Source organism: Salmo salar, chromosome 27, assembly GCF_965601325.2.
Source record: "Salmo salar chromosome 27, fSalSal1, whole genome shotgun sequence".
In the NCBI taxonomy this organism is placed as follows: domain Eukaryota; kingdom Metazoa; phylum Chordata; class Actinopteri; order Salmoniformes; family Salmonidae; genus Salmo; species Salmo salar.
Genome location: NC_138317.1, coordinates 28,746,126 through 28,770,573, shown reverse-complemented (window position 1 = coordinate 28,770,573; position 24,448 = coordinate 28,746,126). Strand labels below are relative to the sequence as shown.

At 43.7% G+C, this 24,448-nt stretch overlaps 1 protein-coding gene across 1 annotated transcript in view; it reads right to left on the bottom strand.

Moving 5' to 3' along the window:
* Positions 1 to 1,279: 1,279 nt before the first annotated feature.
* LOC106588828 (protein tyrosine phosphatase type IVA 2) overlaps positions 1,280 to 24,448 on the bottom strand; it is a 40,977-nt gene continuing 17,808 nt past the window's right edge. Inside the window, exons 2-7 of the mRNA XM_014178288.3 lie at positions 12,999 to 13,313; positions 12,589 to 12,697; positions 12,237 to 12,329; positions 10,587 to 10,717; positions 3,005 to 3,079; positions 1,280 to 2,765 (exon numbers count right to left, since the gene is read on the bottom strand). Of these exons, the coding sequence (XP_014033763.1) occupies positions 2,654 to 2,765; positions 3,005 to 3,079; positions 10,587 to 10,717; positions 12,237 to 12,329; positions 12,589 to 12,697; positions 12,999 to 13,003 (525 nt within the window). The 5' untranslated portion in view covers positions 13,004 to 13,313 and the 3' untranslated portion in view covers positions 1,280 to 2,653. The remainder of the gene's footprint in view (positions 2,766 to 3,004; positions 3,080 to 10,586; positions 10,718 to 12,236; positions 12,330 to 12,588; positions 12,698 to 12,998; positions 13,314 to 24,448) is intronic.

The following is a 24,448-nucleotide window of genomic DNA, read 5'->3' as shown; positions in this document are numbered from 1 at the left end:
GCCAATAAAAAGCCACTCTAAAATGCGCAGTTTTTATCTCAACGCCACAGGTGTCTCAAGTTGAGGGAGCATGCAATTAGAATGCTGACTGCAGGAATGTCCACCAGAGCTGTTGCCAGTTAAATGTAATGTTCATTTTTCTACCATAAGCAACGTCATTGGTAGAGAATTTGGTAGTACATCCAACCGGACTCAACCACAGACCACGCCAGCCCAGGACCTCCATATCCAGCTTTTTAACCTGCAGGATGGTCTGAGACCAGCCACCTGGACAGCTGATAAAACTGTAGGTTTGCACAACCGAAGAACTTCTGCACAAACTGTCAGAGCTCATCTGCGTGCTCATCGTCCTCACCAGGGTCTTTACCTGACTGTTCGTCTTCATAAACAACTTTAGTGGTCAAATGCTCACCTTCTATGGACACTGGAGAAGTGCGCTCTTCACAGATTAATCCTGGTTTTAACTGTACCAGGGAGATCGCATGTATGGCGTAGTGTGGGTGAGCGGTTTTCTGATGTCAACGTTGTGAACAGAGTACCCCATGATGGCGGTGGGGTTATGGTATGGGCAAGCATAAGCTACAGACAACGAACATAACTGCATTTCAATCGATGGCAATTTGAACACACAGATAATGTGACGAGATCCTGAGGGCCCATTGTCGTGCCATTCATCCTCTGCCATCACCGCAACGCAGGATAATGCATCGCCCCATGTCGCAAGGACCTGTACACTATTCCTGGAAACAGAAAACGTCCCAGTTTTTCCATGGCCTGCATACTCACTAGACACGTCATCCATTGAGCATGTTTACGATGCTCTGGATCAACATGTACTGTACAACAGTGTGTTCCAGTTCCGGACAATATTCAGCAACTTTGCAAAGCCATTGAAGAGAAGTGGGACATCCCATAGGCTATAATGAACAGCCTGATGAAGTATATGCAAGGAGATGTGTCACGCTGCATGAAGCAAATGATGGTCACACCAGATACTGACTGGTTTTCTGATCCATGCCCATACCTTTTTTTTTTTTTTACATCTTATGAATTTATTTAAATCGACTGATGTGCTTACGTGAACTGTAAATCAGTAAAATCTTTGAAATTGTTGCTTTTATATTTTTGTTCAGTGTATCTTGAGACTCAGCAATTCCTCTTCACATAATTGTTTGTGGGCGAGACAAGACATGCAGCACCGCAAATAGGCTGTCATTTCAAATAATCTAAAATAACAATGGAAAAGGTGAGAAATCATGAAATATCATACAAGTTTAAATCTTATTTAAATGTCTTTATTTATCTTAAAACCAATAGGAATGTCTTCAAAATGGGTACAATGATAAAATAACTGACCATTTGCTTTCTTTTCCACCTACTTTCCTTCAGAGTTGGGATTAACAGTTGTATCATTGAGAGTGTGTGTTTGTGCATCTGTGTGTGCTTGAAACTGTGTGAGTGTGCAGTCATTGTAAGGAAGTCCTATTGTAAACCCAGTAAGCAGCCTTGATGAATGGAAAAAAGTACCTACAGAGTAAGACTAGCCAAGTGTCTTCCTGTGAAACTGTCTCTGTGTGTGTGTGTGTGTGTGTGTGTGTGTGTGTAGGACGGTCATTGTGGGTTTGGGGGATTTTCCGAGGTGGACTGAATATTGCACTCCTGTGAGGTCCAAAAAAAAAGCTAAAATAAAACAAAAAGTTAAAAAGATGGCAAAAAAAAGACAATAAGAAACTGAACTTTGTCCTTGCCCCAACCAAAATCCAGATTGGCTTGCTAGTTATAGCCAGTAAATAAATAGAGGACATAATATTTAAAACCCAGCCAACCCCGTAATTAAAAAGTGACTAGAAGCGAGGGGGCGGGAAACATTACTGCATTTTTTTGTAGAACGTTTGGGAGATTTTGTGTTGTACAAAAATACCTCAAAACGCCAAATGGACTGTTATTTTTAGTCCTAAACAGAATAATATTGTAATGTGCTGAAGGGTTAAAATAATTTATTTTTATTAAAAAGGTGGTGCAGCGGTCTAAGGCACTGCATCTCAGTGCTAGAGGTGTCACTATAGACACCCTGGTTCGATTCCAGGTTGTGTTTTGGAGTCTCACAGGGCAGCGCACAACTGGCCAAGCGTCATCCGGGATTGGCCGTCATTGTAAATAAGAATTTGTTCTTAACTGACTTACCTAGTTAAATAAAGGTTAAATAAAAAAATAACACATGGCATAATTAATATCATTAATAATTAAAGAAAAATAAACAAATGATCAATCGATACCTTAACATTTTTTGTAGATTTTTTTTATCACCATTGTTAAACTTTCATGTACACGTGTGTAAAAAAGAGGAAAAGCTATCCCATGATTCAACAATGAAAATCAAAATTAAGGACTCAAAGAAATTCTAGGCCCATGATTGGGCAACGAAAACTTGGAGGCGTCTGTGTGCTTTGACCTTTTCCTTCATTGGTTCAGACCTCTAGATTTGCATTCATTAAAATGGAATCATTTGCTCATTAGGTCATCAATTTTGTGATCAATTAGCCATGTCTCAGTGTTAACAAATCACATTAATTACTGATCGCTTTCTCTCGTTGTTTATCTCCCCTTGGTTGGAATAATGTTGTTTGATGGAGAGGCTGCACACACACACACACTATTGGACGCAGCAGTTGTGGCCGTTGGCATCCTTGAACCGCAGACGCATCTTGGGTCTGTATTTCTCCAGGTAAAGTAGCTGTTTGGAGTTGAAAGCTCCACGTCTCTTCCTGAGGAAGGGAGGAGGTGAGATAAATAACAATAACGTGGTCTTGTATGGTCACAAGAGAACATAGCAGAACAGTAACATGAATCAATGTTCCCCAGCATATTCTACCAAACTAATAAAGAAAATACATGACAATACAGGTTCCATAGCACAGAAACATTGGTCCGTCCGTCCCCCCCCGCGCCGGTGTGAAAGTTAAAGTAGTGTTTACTGTCGTGTGAAAGCTAAAATAGTGCTTACTGTCGTATGAACTGCACCGCATCCTCATACTTCATCCCTGTCTCAATCAGCGCTAAGGCCACCAGGACTGGAGCTCTACAGGAGAAAGAGGAGAGAGAGAGATAAACACCAGTATGCATGAGGTGTCATGGTTATGTGGGCAGGAGGGAGGGTGGGGTGAGGGTATACTCTAAAGCTGGGAAATTGGCCTGGGAAACACACGGGGGTTCACTGGGTTCGCTGTAACCCCGCTGGGGCATCAAGATCACACCCCGGGCCCACACACACACACACACACACACAGAGTGAAATTGCGATAAGTGTGTTACTGTAAGCGAACCTTCTCTCACCAGGAAGAATAATTAAAAACGTAAAACTTTCAATTCCCAGAGAGACTGCCCGGAGTGTCAAAACTTAGAGCTGACAAGGCATTCTTGTGTGGGTTTTGAGAGACGGATACAAAATACAGTTGAAGTCGGAAATACATTTAAACTCAGTTTTTCACAATTCCTGACATTTAATCCTAGTAAAAATTCCCTGTCTTAGGTCAGTTAGGATCACCACTTTATTTTAAGAATGTGAAATTTCAGAATAATAGTAGAGAAAATTATTTATTTCAGCTTTTATTAATTTCATCACATTCCCAGTGGGTCAGAAGTTTACATACACTCAATTAGTATTTGGTAGCATTGCCTTTAAATTGTTTAACTTGGACCAAACGTTTCAGGTAGCCTTCCACAAGCTTCCCACAATAAGTTGGGTGAATTTTGGCCCATTCCTCCTGACAGAGCTGGTGTAACTGAGTCAGGTTTGTTGGCCTCCTTGCTTGCACACGCTTTTTCAGTTCTGCCCACACATTTTCTATAGGATTGAGGTCAGGGCTTTATGATGGCCACTCCAAAACCTTGACTTTAAGCCATTTTGCCACAACTTTGAAAGTATGCTTGGGGTCATTGTCCATTTGCGACCAAGCATTAACTTCCTGACTGATGTCCTGAGATGTTGCTTCAATATATCCACATCATTTTCCTGCCATCTATTTTGTGAAGTGCACCAGACCCTCCTGCAGCAAAGCACGCCCACAACATAATGCTACCACCCCTGTGCTTCACGGTTGGGATGGTGTTCTTCGGCTTGCAAGCCTCCCCCCTTTTTCCTCCAAACATAACGATTGGTCATTATGGTCAAACAGTTCTATTTTTGTTTCATCAGACCAGAGGACATTTCTCCAAAAAGTATGATCTTTGTCCCCATGTGCAGTTGCAAACCGTAGTCTGGCTTTATGGCGGTTTTGGAGCACTTCCTTGCTGAGCGGCCTTGCAGGTTATGTCGATATAGGACTCATTTTACTGTGGATATAGATACTTTTGTACCTGTTTCCTCCAGCATCTTCACAAGGTCTTTTGCTGTTGTTCTGGGATTGATTTGCACTTTTCGCACCAAAGTATGTTCATTTCTAGGAGACAGAACGCGTCTCCTTCCTGAGTGGTATGACGGCTGCGTGGTCCCATAGTGTTTATACTTGTGTACTATTGTTTGTACAGATGAACGTGGTACCTTCAGGCGTTTGGAAATTGCTCCAAAGATGAACCAAACTTGTGGAGGTCTACCATTTTTTTTCTGAGGTCTTGGCTGATTTCTTTTGATTTTCCCATGATGTCAAGCAAAGAGGCACTGAGTTTGAAGGTAGGCCTTGAAATACATCCACAGGTACACCTCCAATTGACTCAAATGATGTCAATTAGCCTAATCAGAAGCTTCCATGACATAATTTTCTGGAATTTTCCAAGCTGTTTATAGGCACAGTCAACTTAGTGTATGTAAACTTCTGACCCACTGGAATTGTGATACAGTGAATGATAAGTGAAATAATCTGTCTAAACAATTGTTGGAAAAATTACTTGTGTCATGCACGAAGTAGACGTCCTAACCGACTTGTCAAAACTATAGTTTGTTAACAAGAAATTTGTGGAGTGGTTGAAAAACGAGTTTTAATGACTCCAACCTAAGTGTATGTAAACTTCCGACTTCAACTGTAGGTAGGGATCAAGTGACTATGCAATAGGAGAGTTAGTGCAAAAAGGGTCAATGCAGATAGTTAAATAGTTAACCAAAAGCTTCCTGGATTAACTAATTAGCAGTCTTATGGTTTGGGGGTTGACACTGTTCAGGGTCCTGTTGGTTGCAGATTTGGTGCATTGGTACCGCTTGCCATGAGGTAGCAGAGACAACAGTCTATGACTTGGGTGGCTGGAGTCAGAATCTTTAGCGCTTTCCTCTGACACCGCCTGGTATAGAGGTCCTGGATGGCAGGGAGCTCGGTGATGTACTGAGCTGTAAGCACTACCCACAGTATCGCTTTGTGGTCAGATGCCAAGCAGTTTTATAACGTTTGAGGATTTGAGGGCCCATACCAAATCTTTTTTGCCTCCTGAGGGGGAAGAGGTGCTGTCGTGCCTTCTTCAGGACTGTGTTGCTGTGTGTGGACAGAGGTATTTCCATGGTGATGTGGACACCAAGGTACTTAACCTGTTATGGCTAGGGGGCAGGATTTTCACGGCTGGATAAAAAACGTACCCGATTTAATCTGGTTACCACTCCTACCCAGTAACTAGAATATGCATATACTTATTACATATGGATAGAAAACACCCTAAAGTTTCTAAAACTGTTTGAATGGTGTCTGTGAGTATAACAGAACTCATATGGCAGGCCAAAATCTGAGAAGGTTTCATTCAGGAAGTGGCCTGTCTGACAAGGTGTCGTTCTTCTTGTCTCTGTTTAGTGAAGAGTGAGGATCTTAGCTGTCCCGTGACACTTCCTACGGCTGCCATAGGGTCTCAGAAGGCGGTAAAAAGCTGAATCGTGGCTTTGCAGGCTCTGGCTGAAAAAAAGTAGCGCGTTTGGGTAGTGGCTGGTTACAGTACTGTGAGACTCAGGCTCGTGCCCGCATCGACCGAAAGCTTTGTTTACTTTCCTCTGTTTAGCTAAATGGACATTCCCGGTCGGAATATTATCGCTTTTTTACGAGAAAAATGGCATAAAAATGGATTTTAAACAGCGGTTGACATGCTTCGAAGTACGGTAATGGAATATTTAGATTTTTTTTGTCACGAATTGCGCCCGAATTGACCCTTATTTACCCTTTCAGATAGTGTCTGGAACGCACGAACAAAACGCCGCAATTTGGATATAACGATGGATTATTTTGGACCAAACCAACATTTGTTATTGAAGTAGCAGTCCTGGGAGTGCATTCTGACAAAGACAACAAAAGGTAATCAAACTTTTATAATAGTAAATCTGATTTTGGTGAAGGCTAAACCTGCCGGGTGTCTAAATAGCTAGCCCGTGATGCCTGGGCTATGTACTTAGAATATTGCAAAATGTGCTTTCACCAAAAAGCTATTTTAAAATCGGACATATCGAGTGCATAGAGGAGTTCTGTATCTATAATTCTTAAAATAATTGTTATGCTTTTTGTGAACGTTTATCGTGAGTAATTTAGTAAAATGTTAGCAAATTCCTCCGGAAGTTTGCGGGGGGTATGCTAGTTCTGAACGTCACATGCTAATGTAAAAAAGCTGTTTTTTGATACAAATATGAACTTGATTGAACAAAACATGCATGTATTGTATAACATAATGTCCTAGGTGTGTCATCTGATGAAGATCATCAAAGGTTAGTGCTGCATTTAGCTGTCTTCTGGGTTTTTGTGACATTATATGCTAGCTTGAAAAATGGGTGTCTGATTATTTCTGGCTGGGTACTCTGCTGACATAATCTAATGTTTTGCTTTCGCTGTAAAGCCTTTTTGAAATCGGACAGTGTGGTTAGATAAAGGAGAGTCTTGTCTTTAAAATGCTGTGAAATAGTCATATGTTTGAAAAATTGAAGTTTTTGTATTTTTGAGGAATTTGTAATTCGCGCCATGCCTATCATTGGATATTGGAGCAGGTGTTCCGCTAGCGGAACGTCTAGATGTAAGAGGTTAAAGCTCTCGACCTGCTCCTCTACAGCCTTGTCGATGTGGATGGGGCGGGCTCGGCCCTCCGTTTCTTGTAGTCCACAATCACAATTGCTGTCCTAGTACCACTGCCAGGTCACTGACCTCCTCCCTATAAACTGTCTCAGTCATCGGTGATCAGGCCCATAATCGGCATGTCATCAGCAATCTTAGTGTTGGAGTCGTGAGCGACCACGCTGTCGTGGGTGAACAGGGAGTACAGGAAGGGACTAAGTACGCACCCCTGAGGAGCCCCTGTGTTGAGGGTCAGCTTGGTGGATGCGTTGCCTACCCTTGGCAGATGTGTTGTTGCCTACACCTGAGGGTGGCCCATCAGGAAGTCCAGGATCCAGTTTCAGAGTGTGCAGTCCCAGGGTCCTGAGCTTGGAGGGGACACTGTGGTGTTGAACACAGCATTCTCCCAGGGCAGTGTGGAGTGCCATAGAGATGGAGTCATCTGTGGATCTGTTGGGTTGGTTTGCAGGTGTCTGGTATGATGGTGTTGATGTGAGCATTTCAAAGCATTTCATGGCTACAGATGTGAGTGCTACTGGGCGATAGTCATTTAGACAGGTTACCTTGGTATTGTATGTGGTGGTCTGCTTAAAACGTGTAGGTATTGCAGACTTGGTCAGGGAGGGGTTGAAAATGTCAGTGAAGACACTTGTTAGCTGGTACGTGTCCTGGTAATCCGTCTGGCCCACGGCCTTGTGAACGTTAACCTGTTTAAAGATCTTACTCACATCAGCTACGGAGAACGAGACTACACAGTCGTCCAGAAGAGCTGGTGCTCTCGTGCATTGTCCAGGGTTGCTTGCCTCAAAGAGAGCATAGAAGGAATTTAGCTTGTCTAAAAGGCTTACGTCGCTGGGTTTTCCTTTGTAAATCGGTGATAGTTTGCGAGCCCTGCCACATCCGACGAGGGTCAGAGCTGGCGTAGTAGGATTTCACCTTAGTCCTGTATTGACAACAACTCGGAGTTCGTAGCAGGATTTCTTATAAGCGTCCGGATTAGTGTCATGTTCCTTGAAATTAGCAGTTCAAGCCTTTAGCGTGGTGCGGATGTTCCCTACAATTCATGGCTTCTCTTTGGGATATGTACGTACGAACACTGTGGGGATGACGATGTCGTCGTCAATGCACATAACAAATCCGGTGACGTGGTAAACTCCAATGTTATCGGACGATTCCCAGAACATATTCCAGTCTGTTCTAGTGAAACAGTCCTGTATCTAAGGGTTTCCCAAACTCTATCCCGTTTTGTTTTTTGCTCTAGCACTACAAAGCTGATTCAAATAACTAAAGCTTAATGATGAGCTGGTTATTTTAATGAACTGTATAGTGCTAGGGCAAAAACCAAACGTGCACCCAGAGGGGGTGGGCAGAACCGAGTTTGGGAAACCCTGCTGAAGCTTACCATCTGCTTCATTGGACCCCTTCCGTATTGAGTACATCACTGGTACTTCTTGTTTCAGTTTTTGCTTGTAAGCAGGACTCAGGAGGATAGAGTTATGGTCGGATTTAGCAAATGTTGGGTGAGGGAGAGCTTTGTATGCGTTTGTGTGGTGATCTAGAGTTGTCGCCTCTAGATGAACAGGTGACAAGCTGGTAAAAATGAGCCATTAAAATCACCGGCCAATAGGAGTGCCGCCTCTGGTTGTGCATTTTCTTGTTTGCTTCTGACCCAATACAGCTCGTAGAGTGCGGTCTCCGTGCCAGCATTGGTTCGTGTCGGTAAATATGAAGCTACGAAAAATATAGGATGAAAACTGGTAAATAGTATGGTCTGCAGTTTATCATGAAGTATTCCAGTTCAGGCGAGAAGAACCTTTAAACTTTCTTAACAGTAGGTATCACGCACCAGCTGTTAACCATTCAGTCTTCACAATGCATTAAAAAAAAAGAAAATACAAAACAAACAGCTCGATGTGTCCGTGGCCTTGTTCAGCCACAACTTTGAGAAAACATAAGATATTAGTTTCAGGTCCCGTTGATAGGATAGTCCCAAATGGAGCTTGTCTAGTTTGTTCCATAGTGGTTGTAAAATTAAGCAGCAAGTAACCTCAGCAGTGAAGCTTGCTTGTGGAAGCCCATGGCTGTGCAATGGCACAGCCTTGCTTTGTTAATTCAGCAGACAAGACGCTCTTATTTCCAGAGCCCATCAGTCAAGACACCCATTTTATAGTAAAAGAAAACCAAAAAATGTACTAACAGAATAAAATGGAACAGAACATTTTTCCAAATGTAAAAAGTTGCCACCGCAAAGTGATGCGCATCTCGAACAGTTATTCTCAAACAGTGATCACTTGAAATGGGACTCAATTTGGTGAGTTGAAATCGTTTTTTCAGGGTTAGTAAACAAAATGTCTCCTTTTCAATATTGCAGACGTTTGATTTATTCTGCCTTTTCTTTGGTTTTTCAAAATGGATGAACAATTCCACATTGAACACTACATGGTGATGAATTCTGACCACAACATCTGTTTGGTGAGTAGGTCTAGGCTTAATGATTCTGATGAAAATTCACTCTGTTGGGCCTCCCGAGTGGCGCAGCGGTCTATGGCACTGCATCGCAGTGCTAGAGGCGTCACTACAGACCCGGGTTCAATCCCAGGCTGTATCACAAACGGACGTGATTGGGAGTCCCATAGGGCGGTGCACAATTGACCCAGTGTCGTCCGGGTTAGGGGAGGGTTTGGCCGGGGAGCTTTATGTGGCTCATCGCGCTCTAGCGACTCCTTGTGGCCGGCCGGGCGCTGGTGCGGCGGGCTTCCGGGTTAAGCGGGTAGGTGTTAAGAAGCGTGGTTTGGTGGGTCATGTTTTGGAGGACGAATGACTCGACCTTCACCTCCCGAATCAGGGGGGAAGTTGCAGCGATGAGAAAAGATCTAAATTGGGGAGAAAAAAAATTGTGTAATTTTAATTGCTCTGTCTTTATCAAACTAATATTTTTGTGTATTCTCAGTGTGGAACCTGTATGTTAAAGGCTAACCAATTCAAAATTGCACAAGCAGTTCGCAAAGTAGCCAAAGTGGAATATAGACAGGACACAATTATTCAAAAACTGCAGCTCGTTGTTGAAAGACATTTTCTTTCGTCTATCAACCAGTCCATTTAGAATTTGTGGTAAAACTGTTGCCATTTGGCGAGGAATGTAGCTTGTGTATCCCACTAGTTAGATATGTTTTTTATAGATATTTATTTCTGTAGGTCTAACGGGAGGTTGTGCGCACCCGTGTGTAGGGAGTGGTCGCAACGCAATTAAGTGAATGAGCGAGGAGAAAGGGAATTTAGGGAGAAGAACTGTGATACTGGGCTTGGTTTCTTTTTTATTTTGTGCCCCGCAAATGCACATGTACAAATGGAACACTAGTCAAAGCAAATTAACATTGTCTTCCAGATAACATTTTAGTAGCCAAAAAGCACATTACACCAAATCTCTTTGAATATTCCAACAGCCGTCATCGCTAATGAATAGACGGGTCTCACTAGCCACAATTAAGCCCACTTACACACATCCATCTCACCACTTACATTCACCTGGCCCACTTACCCACACACCCACACACACACACACACACAGGTTAACACCCTCACCGGCCCAGCCCCGCCACACAGTGCACAGCGATGCAGCAGCCAGGCTCGTCTCGGAACTTGGTCTTCAGCAGGTTCAGCCAGTCATCCACTATCTGGGTGGGGGGCGGGGCACCATCATCAAAGGGCCAGTCCTACGGAGGCAGAGGAACAACATTTTTAAAATGGATCAAACAAGGGGCTAGGGGATAATTTAACCAATGGTCAATGCTGAAGGTCAGTACAGGATAATTCAAAGCCTGATTGAAGAATTAGAGCAGCTTTGTCCATTAGGCTATATCATGTGTGTGTCTAAGTTGGAAAGCTTGACATGCTGAAGTAGTATGTGTGGTGTGTCCTGGCAGACAGCCTGACCCATGTATATCCGTCTGAGCCTCTATACTCGTGCTGACCCAGTGTCTCTGCTACGGCTCAGCACAGATCACAGCCGTGCGCAACCCTACGCATGGCTATTCCTGTCTTGGTGCTCAAACAATATCAAAACTGGATTGTGATCATAATTACTGCCACTCTCCAATACATTGGAGAGTGACAGGAAGAGGAATGCTCCAGGATGAGGGGTGGTGATCACTGTATTAAAAACTATATCAATGAGGGGATAGGATATTTCCTCTCCCAAACACAAGGTTTCTCTGGCCTTCCATAAATCACCTGTGAGAGAGCTGAATACTGGCCTAAGCTTTGAGAAGAGACAATACAGTCTCTCTAAGACAGAAACAGACAGAGCAAGAAGGCCTGGGTGGAGCCTCATTCATGTGGATCTGAGCCAGAGATTCCTTCTCTTCTCCACCTCTTAGCTCAGCACACAGTGGCAGGCAGACAGTTGAGGACAAATGAAAACAGACAGATAACAGGGAAGGTCTCCAGAGAGGGAAAACCACCTGTTTAACTTGACATTCCATGGAAGAAAAAAACTGCAAATTGAACTACCCCAAAATTACTAGGAGGCATTCGGTTCAGTAGAAATTCTTACTGCTCTCTAGGTGTGTGGTTGTAATCTCCTCCACCAGCCGGCTCTCACTGTCGACTACCTGGTTTCACATCACCTCAGAATGGAACGTGAATAGAAAAGCCATTGGGCTTCCCGAAAATGATATGTTTAAACAGCCACACCAGTAGAAAGCAGAAAGACAATGCCCAGAGCTTACCAATGATGTTGCACAATGATTGAAGTCAATAAGTATGTGACCAAGGCCTTTCTACCACGATTGCTCAGTTTGACAGGGCGGCCAGCTCTAGGAAGAGTCTTGGTTGTTCCAAACTTCTTCCATGTAAGAATGATGGAGGCCACTGTGTTCTTGGGGACCTTCAATGCTGCAGAATTTTTTTGTACCGTTCCCCAGATCTGTGCCTCCACAAAATCCTGTCTCGGAGCTCTTACGGACAATTCCGTCAACCTCACGGCTTAGTTTTTGCACCATCAACTCTGGGACCTTATACAGACGGGGGAAGCATTGTTTTAAGTCCCATCTAATACAACTGTCACCTCGATTTGGACCCACGCCTCAGTCGTGTGATTCGCTCAGAATTTGAATTGATTAGCATGTCACTCAGTAAATCCACACCCCTAAAGTTCCAAACAGTCCCACTTACCAGGCTCTATGTGCCAGCAAGTCAAGTCTGGGGACGAAGTTAGTGTGTGTGTATCCTTACCACGACCTCGATCCCCCCCTTCTCCACTGGGGCCTTGTCGTAGGTGGCGTCACACACTCTCACCAGCGTGTTCACCTCAAACTTCTTCAGCTCCTGAGACAGAGAGACAGACAGACTATCAGCAAAGATATCTTGCACTCTAAAAATATTTATGTTTAATTGTAGGTTGAGCTGAGGGGAGATTGTTATAGGCTACTTTGGTGAGGTTATTAATGCACGTACATACAGTCAGAAGTGTATGACACTCCACAGTGAACTTGAGCATAGAATTGATAAGGTTATACATGCAGACACTACATGACAACGCACAAGCAACAAACATGCCCACACACACACAAGGTGGCGGCCTCACCTCGGTAAACTTGTTGAGCGTGGCGTTGGTGGGGTTGTGTGTGATGAGGAACCTCATGCCCTCGTAGGCAATCTCCACTGCTGCAGGGCGGTTCATGTTGGCGAGACGGCTTTGAAAACAATTACAATAAAATACTTAATCTCTTACAAGAAGGATGACTACTTTTGGCTCAGATGTCAGCAAGGACTTCTAGTAGGATTCTGTAGGTTCAAAAAATAAATAAAAACACGACGAAGGGAGGAGGGGGATGTGGATGGTAACGCCTGTGGATGTCTCACAAAAAAAGAGGGGTAACAAAACATATGGATGATGTAATCCACAAGACTCCACAGGGGCGGGGTAAAAATAAAAAAAATACAAAAATTGGGGAGACTATCCACGAGTCATCCAATCGGACATTCAGATTTTACCCCATTCAGGAGAGCGGTATGTGATTGACTTCTGGGAGAGAAAGCAGGAAGTAGAAGAGAACTGAGCAGTTTTCTTATTGGTGGCTCAGGGGACAGAGCTGGGCGATCTGGCCAAGGACTACGCGGTATCCCAGGGGATCGTTGGAGGAGACCGGGATTCCCAGTGTGCTGGCTTCAGGGGGGCTTCTGGGTAGCGTAGTCCCGAGGGGGGCGGACGATTCACTTGTCCACGAAGGCGAGGTGCTGTGCCTGGCAAAAGTCTCCACTGACACTCACATACGCCATATATGTATGGCCCAAATCAACACAGAAACACTGCCAAGAAAAGAGGGGGGAGGGGAAAAAAAGAGAAAAATGTGATTAGGTAAACTCAAATGGACAAGGACCATTTAGCAAGGCGTCACTGAAGTTCTTGAAGAGCAAGGCAGGGTAAAAAGACATCTAAAAGCACCTGTTGGGGAAACTAGTAAACCCATGAAATATTTGACCTATTAAGAGCTAGCCATTATCACCCTTGTACTAAAGGTGTTATAAACCCCCACATTTATTATCAGCCACACTCACATGGGAAAATAAAAACATACAAAAACAAATTGTACATAAAGATATATACGCACACAGATAATGAAAGACAGACAAGACACCCATGATCTCTTAGCTTCAAAAGAGAGTCTCTCACAAATCATGTAATGTCTTGCCTCTAACCGGCTGATTCTGAGCCAACACCTGAAGGGTCTGAACATAGCCACCACAAAATGGCTGGTAACTACCACTGTCTAGTCACACACAACGTGACAGAGTCCAAGGGAGAGGTGAAACAGAGAGAGACAGCGACAGAGCAGAGCATGAGAGAGAGTGGTGGAGGGCCAAGAGAGGGGGTAGAGGGTTAGATGATAAGGCAGGAGTGAGGTGAGAAAAGGGGTGGAGGGTGAGGGGACAAAGGGCGGGGGAGAGGTGAAGAGGGGGTGGAGTGTAAGAGAGAAAAAGGGAGGTAAAAAAAGGTTGGACGTCAGCATCAGTGTCTAACACAGCAGTCACAAGGTGAGGATTATGGGTTGGCAGGGCTTCACACGAGCCAACTCTTTCACAGTCCCACGCTCCCCCTTTCACCTCTGAGACTCTCCCTCTGTCACCCAGTCATTCTCCATTCATCCCACGCTCAGTCTCTTCAGGTCTCCTCTTTACTTCAGTCATTCTCTCCAAATCTCTCAGTCTTCTCTTTGGGAGAATGGTGCCCCAATTGTCCTAGTGTCTTGCCTCCTTTACCCATAGGACTCTCTCCTCATCCTCTTTCTCATATTTAAGTCTGTCTCAGTCTGTCGTGGCGCCGGTACAGAGCAGTCGTCTCGCCCACTCATTCACTCTGTGCCAGGAACAGGGGAACTCTAAAAAGACACACCGACCCTCTATTGACTGGACTCACTTTCCCTTGCTCACTCTCTCTGCAGAAAGAGGGAATGCGAGGTGCCTGCCTCGCCCACTCAATCTCTCACTCTGTGCCAATGACAGCCAGGGCTACTCTACGGAGACTAGAACTAAACTTCTCTCCCCATCTCCCCTTCCCTCTGGTCTCCTCTCACCCAGTGCAAGAGGGCCCGTTTTCAAAGAATCACCAACCCCTCCTCTCTCCCACTCTTTCCTTCCATTTCCCTGCCTTAACCGGCGACAGCAACAGGGCCAGTCTTCAAAGAGCCACCAGTTTTCCAGTGGGTAAAGTTCTGTCCCTGATGCCTTTATTTTTTTATTTTTTTTCACCTTTATTTTTTTATTTATTTCACCTTTATTTAACCAGGTAGGCAAGTTGAGAACCTGGCCAAGATAAAGCAAAGCAGTTTGACACATACAACAACACAGAGTTACACATGGAGTAAAACAAACATACAGTCAATAATATAGTAGAAAAATAAGTCTATATACAAAGTGAGCAAATGAGGTGAGATAAGGGAGGTAAAGGCAAAAAAGGCCATGGTGGCAAAGTAAATACAATATAGCAAGTAAAACACTGGAATGGTAGATTTGCAGTGGAAGAAAGTGCAAAGTTGAAATAATGGGGTGCAAAGGAGCAAAATAAATAAATAAATACAGTAGGGGAAGAGGGAGTTGTTTGGGCTAAATTATAGATGGGCTATGTACAGGTGCAGTCATCTGTAAGCTGCTCTGACAGCTGGTGCTTAAAGCTAGTGAGGGAGATAAGTGTTTCCAGTATCCGAGATTTTTGTAGTTCGTTCCAGTCATTGGCAGCAGAGAACTGGAAGGAGAGGCAGCCGAAGGAGGAATTGGCTTTGGGGGTGACCAGAGATATATACCTGCTGGAGCGCGTGCTACAGGTGGGTGCTGCTATGGTGACCAGCGAGCTGAGATAAGGGGGAACTTTACCTAGCAGGGTCTTGTAGATGACCTGGAGCCAGTGGGTTTGGCGACGAGTATGAAGCGAGGGCCAGCCAACGAGAGCGTACAGGTCGTAGTGGTGGGTAGTTTATGGGGCTTTGGTGACAAAACGGATGGCACTGTGATAGACTGCATCCAATTTATTGAGTAGGGTATTGGAGGCTATTTTGTAAATGACGTCGCCGAAGTCGAGGATCGGTAGGATGGTCAGTTTTACGAGGGTATGTTTGGCAGCATGAGTGAAAGATGCTTTGTTGCGAAATAGGAAGCCAATTACCAGCACTAAAAACACTAGTGATGAAAAAATAAAATTGAGTTACAAGTCAGGATATTATTTTGACGATATATCATATCAGCTGACAATTGTGCTAGTTGGCTGTACCAAAACTTTTCTCCTTTTTCCGCAATACGTATCGGCACCCAAGTATCGTGAGGTCCCTGGCAATTTCCAGTTCTAATTACACACACACACACACACACACCCCCGCAGTACGGCACCGCCACAGACAAACAAACTTGATCTATGGATGAAGTGCTACCCGTCCAAAAAAACATATTCATGATGATCTAAAAGGGAAATGGATCAGGACCAGGCAAACGGTGTCAGGTCGAGGAAGAAGAGGGAAAGAAAAAAGATACTTCAGAGCAGTTGGTCATCAGCTCCTAATTATTCAGTAAAGGATAGATATCATACGGGAGGTTTTTAACAGGAGCCACTCAGTGATCTGTCAACAACAGAGGAAGGATCAGAGGAGATAGATGACACCTGCATCCCAAACAGCCCCCTTATACCATTAAGGGCACCACTTTTGACCAGGACCAAGTAGTGCACTATATAGGGAGCCATTTGGGACACAGTCAGAGCGACCGTCTCTCCAGACAGAGCAAGAGCGAGAGCGACCAAATACGACAATGTGTGTGGAGAGTGACAGACCAGTGAAGTCAGAGACCCTCCCAATGAGAAGTAGAAAGATCAGACTACTATAATGTCAGGAAACAGGAATACAATGCTCACACAATATCACACTTAATAGATGTGATGAACCACAATCTTGAGCTTATCAAATTGTACTACATACAGTCTCATAACACAGCCTTTAAAACGAGTCCCACAGCTTGCAGTGCCTCCAAACAGGAGTATGCAGCAGTTGGACTACACTCAGCAACTAAGTAGAATCCTTCATAGCTAAGTGGTATTAGCATCAATTTCCATTCAGTCAGCATACACTGACATATGTCAAGGTCCTCTCGCCCTAATAACGGTCACCTAGCCATGTCTCAATAGTCCCAAGTTAATGTCAGTGAATATGGAAGAAAGGCGACAAGGAGAGGAAGCCAATCGTCAGACTATTGAGACGCACCCCAGTTAAAGCCGGTCTCTGAGTGAGTGGCACTAGCTAGAGGAACAGGCACATTGTGGTAAAGCCAGACCAGCCCTGCTTTCACAACGCTGCCGGGAACTCATGCAAATCACTCAGCCATATTTGCAAACAACAACTTCTGCAATTGCGCCCAGCTGTCAGCACAGATGGAGAGAAGAGAGCAAACACACCAAATCAGTCTGGAAAGACGATGTGTTTGTTACCACACAGGAAGTATCTTTATGAACACTGCGTCTGAGAGACAGTGAAAGTGATAGCTTCCAGGCCTAATTGTGTAGCCTAATCATGAGTAGCTGACAAAGATGTAGGCCTAGACAATTATACTAGAACTCCATATTGGTCAAACTCCTACTCATTTCAACCAGAAAAGTGAACTAGCCAACCTAAAAACACAAAAGAAACACACAGCTAGGCCTACATGCAAAGCAAAATGCCAACAAGGGGCCTATTTAGGCCTAGATTCAGGTCAACTGGGTTAGGAAAGCTTTAGTATTTTTTGTCTAGCCTACAACTTTCATAATTAGGCCACTTAAGTCATCATTATTCGGCATCGCCTCACAGCTGCTCCACACAACTCTGCTGTTGAACAAGTGCTAACGAAGAACATAAAACAGCACAAGCTAATTATTATCCTGAAGTTCTCCAGCTGTCACACATACACTAAAGCACCGTTGCTGTGAGTACCAACATGTCCCTTTCTTTTCCAGCTGGACTGAATGTTGTTGGGTAAACACTGTGTCCACTCAGAACTTAGAAATAGTTCAACTAGCTACATCAAGTATTTTCCTTCACCTGTTACTGAGATAGGATTAGCCTACTACATGAACCTGGGAGAAACATCTACAAAAGTCACACACACTGAACTACCCACACGTATTCTGTTGGGCTGGGAATTGCCAGAGACAACACGATACGATATAATCAAGATACTTAGGTGACAATACCATATGTATTGCAATTCTCACAATTCAGGAACACCTGCTCTTTACACGACAGAATGACAAGGTGAATCCAGCTGAAAGCGATGATCCCTTACTGCAACACTGCTGGGTTATTCACGCTCAACAGTTCTCCGTGTGAATGGTCCACCACTCAAAGGACATCCAGCCAACTTGACAACTGTGGGACGCATTGGAGTCAAGCATTGGAGTCACACACACGTGTGTGTGTGTGGACACCTGCTCGTCGAACAACTCATTCCAAAATCATGGGCATTAATATGGAGTTCGTCCCTCCTTTGCTGCTAACAGCCTCCACTCTTCTGGGAAGGCTTTCCACTAGATGTTGGAACATTGCTGCAGGGACTTGTTTCCATTCAGCCACAAGAGCATTAGTGAGGTCGGGCACTGATGCTGGGCGATTAGGCCTGGCTTGTAGTCGAGGGTACCAATTCAAAGGTGTTCGATGGAGTTAAGGTCAGGGCTCTGTGCAGGCCAGTCAAGTTATTCCATACCGATCGAGAAAAGATTTCTGTATGGACCTTGCTTTGTGCATGGGGGCAGTGTCATGCTGAAAAAGGAAGGGACTTCCCAAAACTGTTGCCACAAAGTTGGAAGCACAAAATCATCTAGAATGTCATTGTATGCTGTAGCGTTAAGATTTCCCTTCACTGGAACTAAGGGGCCTAGCAAGAACCATGAAAAACATAGGGCTGTTGCAGTGACCGTGTTACTGGCGGTCACGAGTCATGAAGGCAGTCAAATTGCACATGACCGTTTAGTCACGGTAATTAGGCTTCTCCAAGTGTTGATGCTGCTGATGGTCATTAGTAGCCTACCAAACTTGCTAACTTCCTGGTACTCAGCACTCTATTGTCCCTCTAATCAATCTGACATCAATGCAAATGTTTTTGAAAATCTAATCAAACACTTCATGAGAGCCCATGAGCTCATGTTGCGCAACATTTCTATAGGCTATGTAATTGTTTGAGAAAACAGAGTGATGGCCTCTACTAAACAGAGGATCCCATCAGCTCTCTATAGGCTAGGCCTACTATATTTATTTCTCAACTACCCTAATATTCAGCACATTGTTTATCTTTACAACAGGAATATAGCTACCTGGCTGGAATGAACCACAGGAAAAGCATCCTCCATTCGCTATTTAAGTGGATAGATTTCAAGACAGGTGCATGATAATGGTCCATTCTAAATTAAAAAGCAAATTTCACACATTATTTAGTATATGTAAAGACAAGATTAAATCAAGAATAGTCTAATGGGTACCAATATTAGCCTATCAATTATGAATTATCACTTGTGAATGATGCCCAGGATGAGAAACACTTTTTTTTTTTTTTTACGACTCGCACACCTCATGTAGCCTACCCTATAGGCCTATATGTTTTGAACAAATTAAGCACAATAATGCACATTACAAGGGGTGTAGAGCATAACTGGCATACATAAGCAGAGCGTGAGTTGAAATTTGGGGAAGAACATTTTTATCATAAAAATGCACCTTTATATTAAAAGCATTACATGCATAGTCGCATTTGCGGTCACTTTTGAAACTGGTGTTTTCCCGCTAATGGAACATTAGCGATTTTAGCCTACAGCCATGTGCGCATTGCTGCATTTATAATGTGAGAAATGGATTTTGGATTATTATTAAAAAAAAAAAAAAATTGGGTGCATACAGCCAAAGGGGATGCCGCTGTGAAATTTGAGGCATCAAGTGCTTGTCAAATTATGAAATGAGACAATGAAGTGTGCACAGCCTGCGGAAAACAACTAAGCACAACTCATGACTTTCAAGTGACTTTTTACAAATCATTAAGAGTATCAACATGCAGACTTATGTTTTAAAATCAAAAAAGATACAGCCCAACATTTATAGAAAAACTAAAGTTACATTAATAACTAAATTAAGCATGTAAGAGTACCTATTTCTTTGTTCAGAGAATAGCCACATGTACTCATTCAAATTGTTGGGAAAATATTTATATTTTATTCAGCTTTGTTCAATTGTATATTCTTCATTACTATAAAATAATGACCACGGAAATCTAAACAAATCTTGTCTGCTAAATTAACTAGTGTAGCCCACAGCTATTTGGCATAGTCATATCTGGACCTAACATAAGGACAACTCAGAGTATGCTTTTTTGTTCTTCTGAAAAAGACTACATTTTTTTCATATCATGCTTCTTTAGACCCATCTAAAATAATGGCTTTATTGTGAAGGTGTAGGCTATATTACATGGCTTTATTAAACTTTTAAAAAATGTAGATGTTCCAAAGGTCTGCACGAAAAATAAAAAAATGTATGAAATTAAAATGTATGCATTCACTACTGTAAGTCGCTCTGGATAAGAGCATCTGCTAAATGACTAAAATGTAAATGTCTGCATCAGTGGCTTGTAGCCTGTGTGTGGAAGCCAGGAGTTGCTAAATGTCTTTGTTAATTAACGGTAAATTACAGCGAGACCGACAGTTATTTGCGTGACAATCACCGGCTGACGAAATTGTGTCCCCCACAGCCCTAGACCGCTATTCCTCCTCCGCCAAACTTTAGTTGGCACTATGCATTGGGGCAGGGTAGCGTTCTCCTGGCATCTGCCAAACCCAGATTCATCCGTCGGACTGCCAGATGGTGAAGCGTGATTCATCACTCCAGAGAACGTGTTTCCATTGCTCCAGAGTACAATAGAAAAAAGCTTTATCCCACTCCAGCCATGGTAACCCATTTCATGAAGCTCCCGATGAACAGTTATTGTGCTGATGTTGCTTCCAGAGGCAGTTTGTAACTCGGTAGTGAGTGTTGCAACCAAGGATTTTTACGCACTTCAGCGGTCCCGTTCTGTGAGCTTGTGTGGCCTACCACTTTGCGGCTGAGCATTGTAGCTCCTAGACGCTTCCACTTCACAATAACAGCATTTACAGTTGCCTGGGGCAGCTCTAGCAGGGTAGACATTTGATGAACTGACTTGCTGGAAAGGTGGCATCCTATGATGGTGCCACGTTGAAAGTTACTGAGGTCTTCATTAAGGCCATTCTACCGCCAACGTTTTTCTATGGAGATTGCATGCATGTATGCTTGATTTTATACACCTGTCAACAATGGGTGTGGCTGAAATCGCAGAACCCACCAACGTATAGTTGTCCACATACTTTTATATAGATAGTATATAGTGTAGATAGAAAAAAAACATGGATGTTTCAGAAATCGATACTTGGAGTCAAATATCGATCCAATATCAAAAAATAATATTGCGATATGTTACTGTATCAATTTTTTCCCCCATCATTAGTAGTGAGAAATGACAGCTAGGCTTCACATTAGCCCCCCTTGTTTACAGGAGCTAAACTGGGAGAAAGGTCATTGAGTGAGTAGCCTTGCAGTACTGGGGCCTACTAGCTGAGACTCAAAGGCCCTGGCTATGTCCCAAATTGCGAGCGAGAGTCCCCTCTTGGTACCCTGCTCGCCAGCCTGGCCCGTCACGTGTTCCCCTGGTGGGGAGCGCGAGAGCTGACACACCGTGACAGAGAGGAAAGGGAGAGGTGGCAAGGGGAACAGAGAAAGGGGGAGGGAGGAGAGGGAGAGAAAAGAGTGGGAGGGTAGTGGTGTAAAGAGCATGATAATGAGCCCCAGTTTCAGAGAACAAAAGAAGCCAAACAGATGATAGCTAGGACAGGAATGCAGCCAGGGAGACCCGGCCCACTGACTAACTACATTACATGACAGTGCCATTCTCAAACCATTAACAGATTTGTCTGTACTCTGTTGTAAAGCTTGGCTCAGGAAAACAACTAGGTTGGATTTGACAGCAAAGAAGCCGTGTGTGTGCGCGCGTGCCAGACAGTGTAGGGGGAAAAAAAGCGCCTAATTACAAAAAGTGACTGACTAGTGAAATATTGGGACTGATCTTTATTTGCATGTTAGTCAGGGGCGAAGCAGTGGGTGAATTGCGTGTTTGACAGACCGGTCCCATTAACAAGAAACGATCAGCTGTGGGACTGGACGTGTGCCAATGAGAGAGATTGCCTGAACAGCTTAAAGAGAGACAGGAAAGACCTGCGACAATGGAACATTAATCAACTGACAATGTCTCTTATGTATTCTCTATGTAAAATGAATAAATTCTCTAGGATTTCAAGCTAATAGACGCTAGGCTATAGCCTTAACATCCATGAGAAGTAAAAGCTAAACCCACGAACAGGGTGAAACGTGTGGGATTAGCAGGGGTTTTGTGTGTGTGTGTATGCATACATACACACACACTGCCTTGCGAAAGTATTCGGCCCCCTTGAACTTTGACCTTTTGCCACATTTCAGGCTTCACACATAAAGATATAAAACTGTATTTTTTTGTTAAGAATCAACAACAAGTGAGACACAATCATGAAGTGGAACGAAATTTATTGGATATTTCAAACTTTTTTAACAAATAAAAAACTGAAAAATTGGGCGTGCCAAATTATTCAGCCCCTTTACTTTCAGTGCAGCAAACTCTCTCCAGAAGTTCAGTGAGGATCTCTGAATGATCCAATGTTGACCTACATGACTAATGATGATAAATAGAATCCACCTGTGTGTAATCAAGTCTCCGTATAAATGCACCTGCTCTGTGATAGTCTCAGAGGTCCGTTTAAAGCGCAGAGAGCATCATGAAGAACAAGGAACACACCAGGCAGGTCCGAGATACTGTTGTGGAGAAGTTTAAAGCCGGATTTGGATACAAAAAGATTTCTTAAACTTTAAACATCCCAAGGAGCACTGTGCAAGCGATAATATTGAAATGGAAGGAGTATCAGACCACTGCAAATCTACGAAGACCCGGCCGTCCCTCTAAACTTTCAGCTCATACAAGGAGAAGACTGATCAGAGATGCAGCCAAGAGGCCCATGATCACTCTGGATGAACTGCAGAGATCTACAGCTGAGGTGGGATACTGCACAAATCTGGCCTTTATGGAAGAGTGGCAAGAAGAAAGCCATTTCTTTAAGATATCCATAAAAAGTGTCGTTTAAAGTTTGCCACTAGCCACCTGGGAGACACACCAAACATGTGGAAGAAGGTGCTCTGGTCAGATGAAACCAAAATCGAACTTTTTGGCAACAATGCAAAACGTTATGTTTGGCGTAAAAGCAACACAGCTCATCGCCCTGAACATTCCATCCCCACTGTCAAACATGGTGGTGGCAGCATCATGGTTTGGGCCTGCTTTTCTTCAGCAGGGGCAGGGAAGATGGTTAAAACTGATGGGAAGATGGATGGAGCCAAATACAGGACCATTCTGGAAGAAAACCTGATGGAGTCTGCAAAAGACCTGAGACTGGGACGGAGATTTGTCTTCCAACAAGACATAAAGCAAAATCTACAACGGAATGGTTCACAAATAAACATATCCAGGTGTTAGAATGGCCAAGTCAAAGTCCAGACCTGAATCCAATCGAGAATCTGTGGAAAGAACTGAAAACTGCTGTTCACAAACGCTCTCCATCCAACCTCACTGAGCTCGAGCTGTTTTGCAAGGAGGAATGGGCAAAAATTTCAGTCTCTCGATGTGCAAAACTGATAGAGACATACCCCAAGCGACTTACAGCTGTAATCGCAGCAAAAGGTGGCGCTACAAAGTATTAACTTAAGGAGGCTGAATAATTTTGCACGGCCAATTTCAGTTTTTTTATTTGTTAAAAAAGTTTGAAATATCCAATACATTTCGTTACACTTCATAATTGTGTCCCACTTGTTGTTGATTCTTCACAAAAAAAAAAAATACAGTTTTATATCTTTATGTTTGAAGCCTGAAATGTGGCAAAAGGTCGAAAAGTTCAAGGGGGCCGAATACTTTCGCAAGGCACAGAGAGATAGAGATATATATATATATAATATAGCACTGCCCTAATCCCCTTCCTCAGATCCCCCAGATCTCTGCTACAAATCCAGCTGAGCCACTGGCACAGAATCAGACTATATCCCATATGGCACCCTATTCCCTACATAGTGCACTATTTTTGACCAAGCCATATGGCTTGGTCAAAGTAGCGCACCATGAAGGGAATAAGGTGCAATTTGGGACACACACATGCAGGGACCACCAGTTCACATGCGTTTTTGGCATCAGGTTTTTTTTTTGTCACAGATAGGCCTATATAAGTATATTTTTTTTGTAGGGTGGCTGTGCTAAGACTTTAGCCTAGAGGAATCTGCGAGAACATGGGCTTAGGTCACGATGACAAGTAAACATTGAAGATCTCGCACGGTTAACTAGGTGGGTCCGCAAATAGAGAACATCTTCCAGAAACAACAGAAAAGGCCAAGCATTTAGAGAGTGAAATAGCACAAGCCATTTGTTGACATTCTACTGAACACCAACCAACACTACATCGGTGACTCCTCATCCCACATTGGGCCAGGTATCAGAATTGCATAAGGCTCAGTCCTGGGGACTGAAGGAGTGTCTGTGGCTCTGTATCATTCTCTTGGGCTGGCTCTGGCCAGCTGGAGGGCAGTGTGGGAGCTGGGCCAGGGGACTAGGGGAGTGCCTGGCTGTCTGGAGAAGGGAGCCCTGGCATGGTTAGTCCTTGGGCTGGGGGACAAGGAGAAGATCAACACGCCAAGAGGGAGATAAGTGTCCTGCCAACTCACACTCTGCCCACACCCACAGACTGATTACCCTACTTTATTTAGATTCAGTGGCGAAATGAGGACCTAGGCCTAAATGTTTCAAAGGTC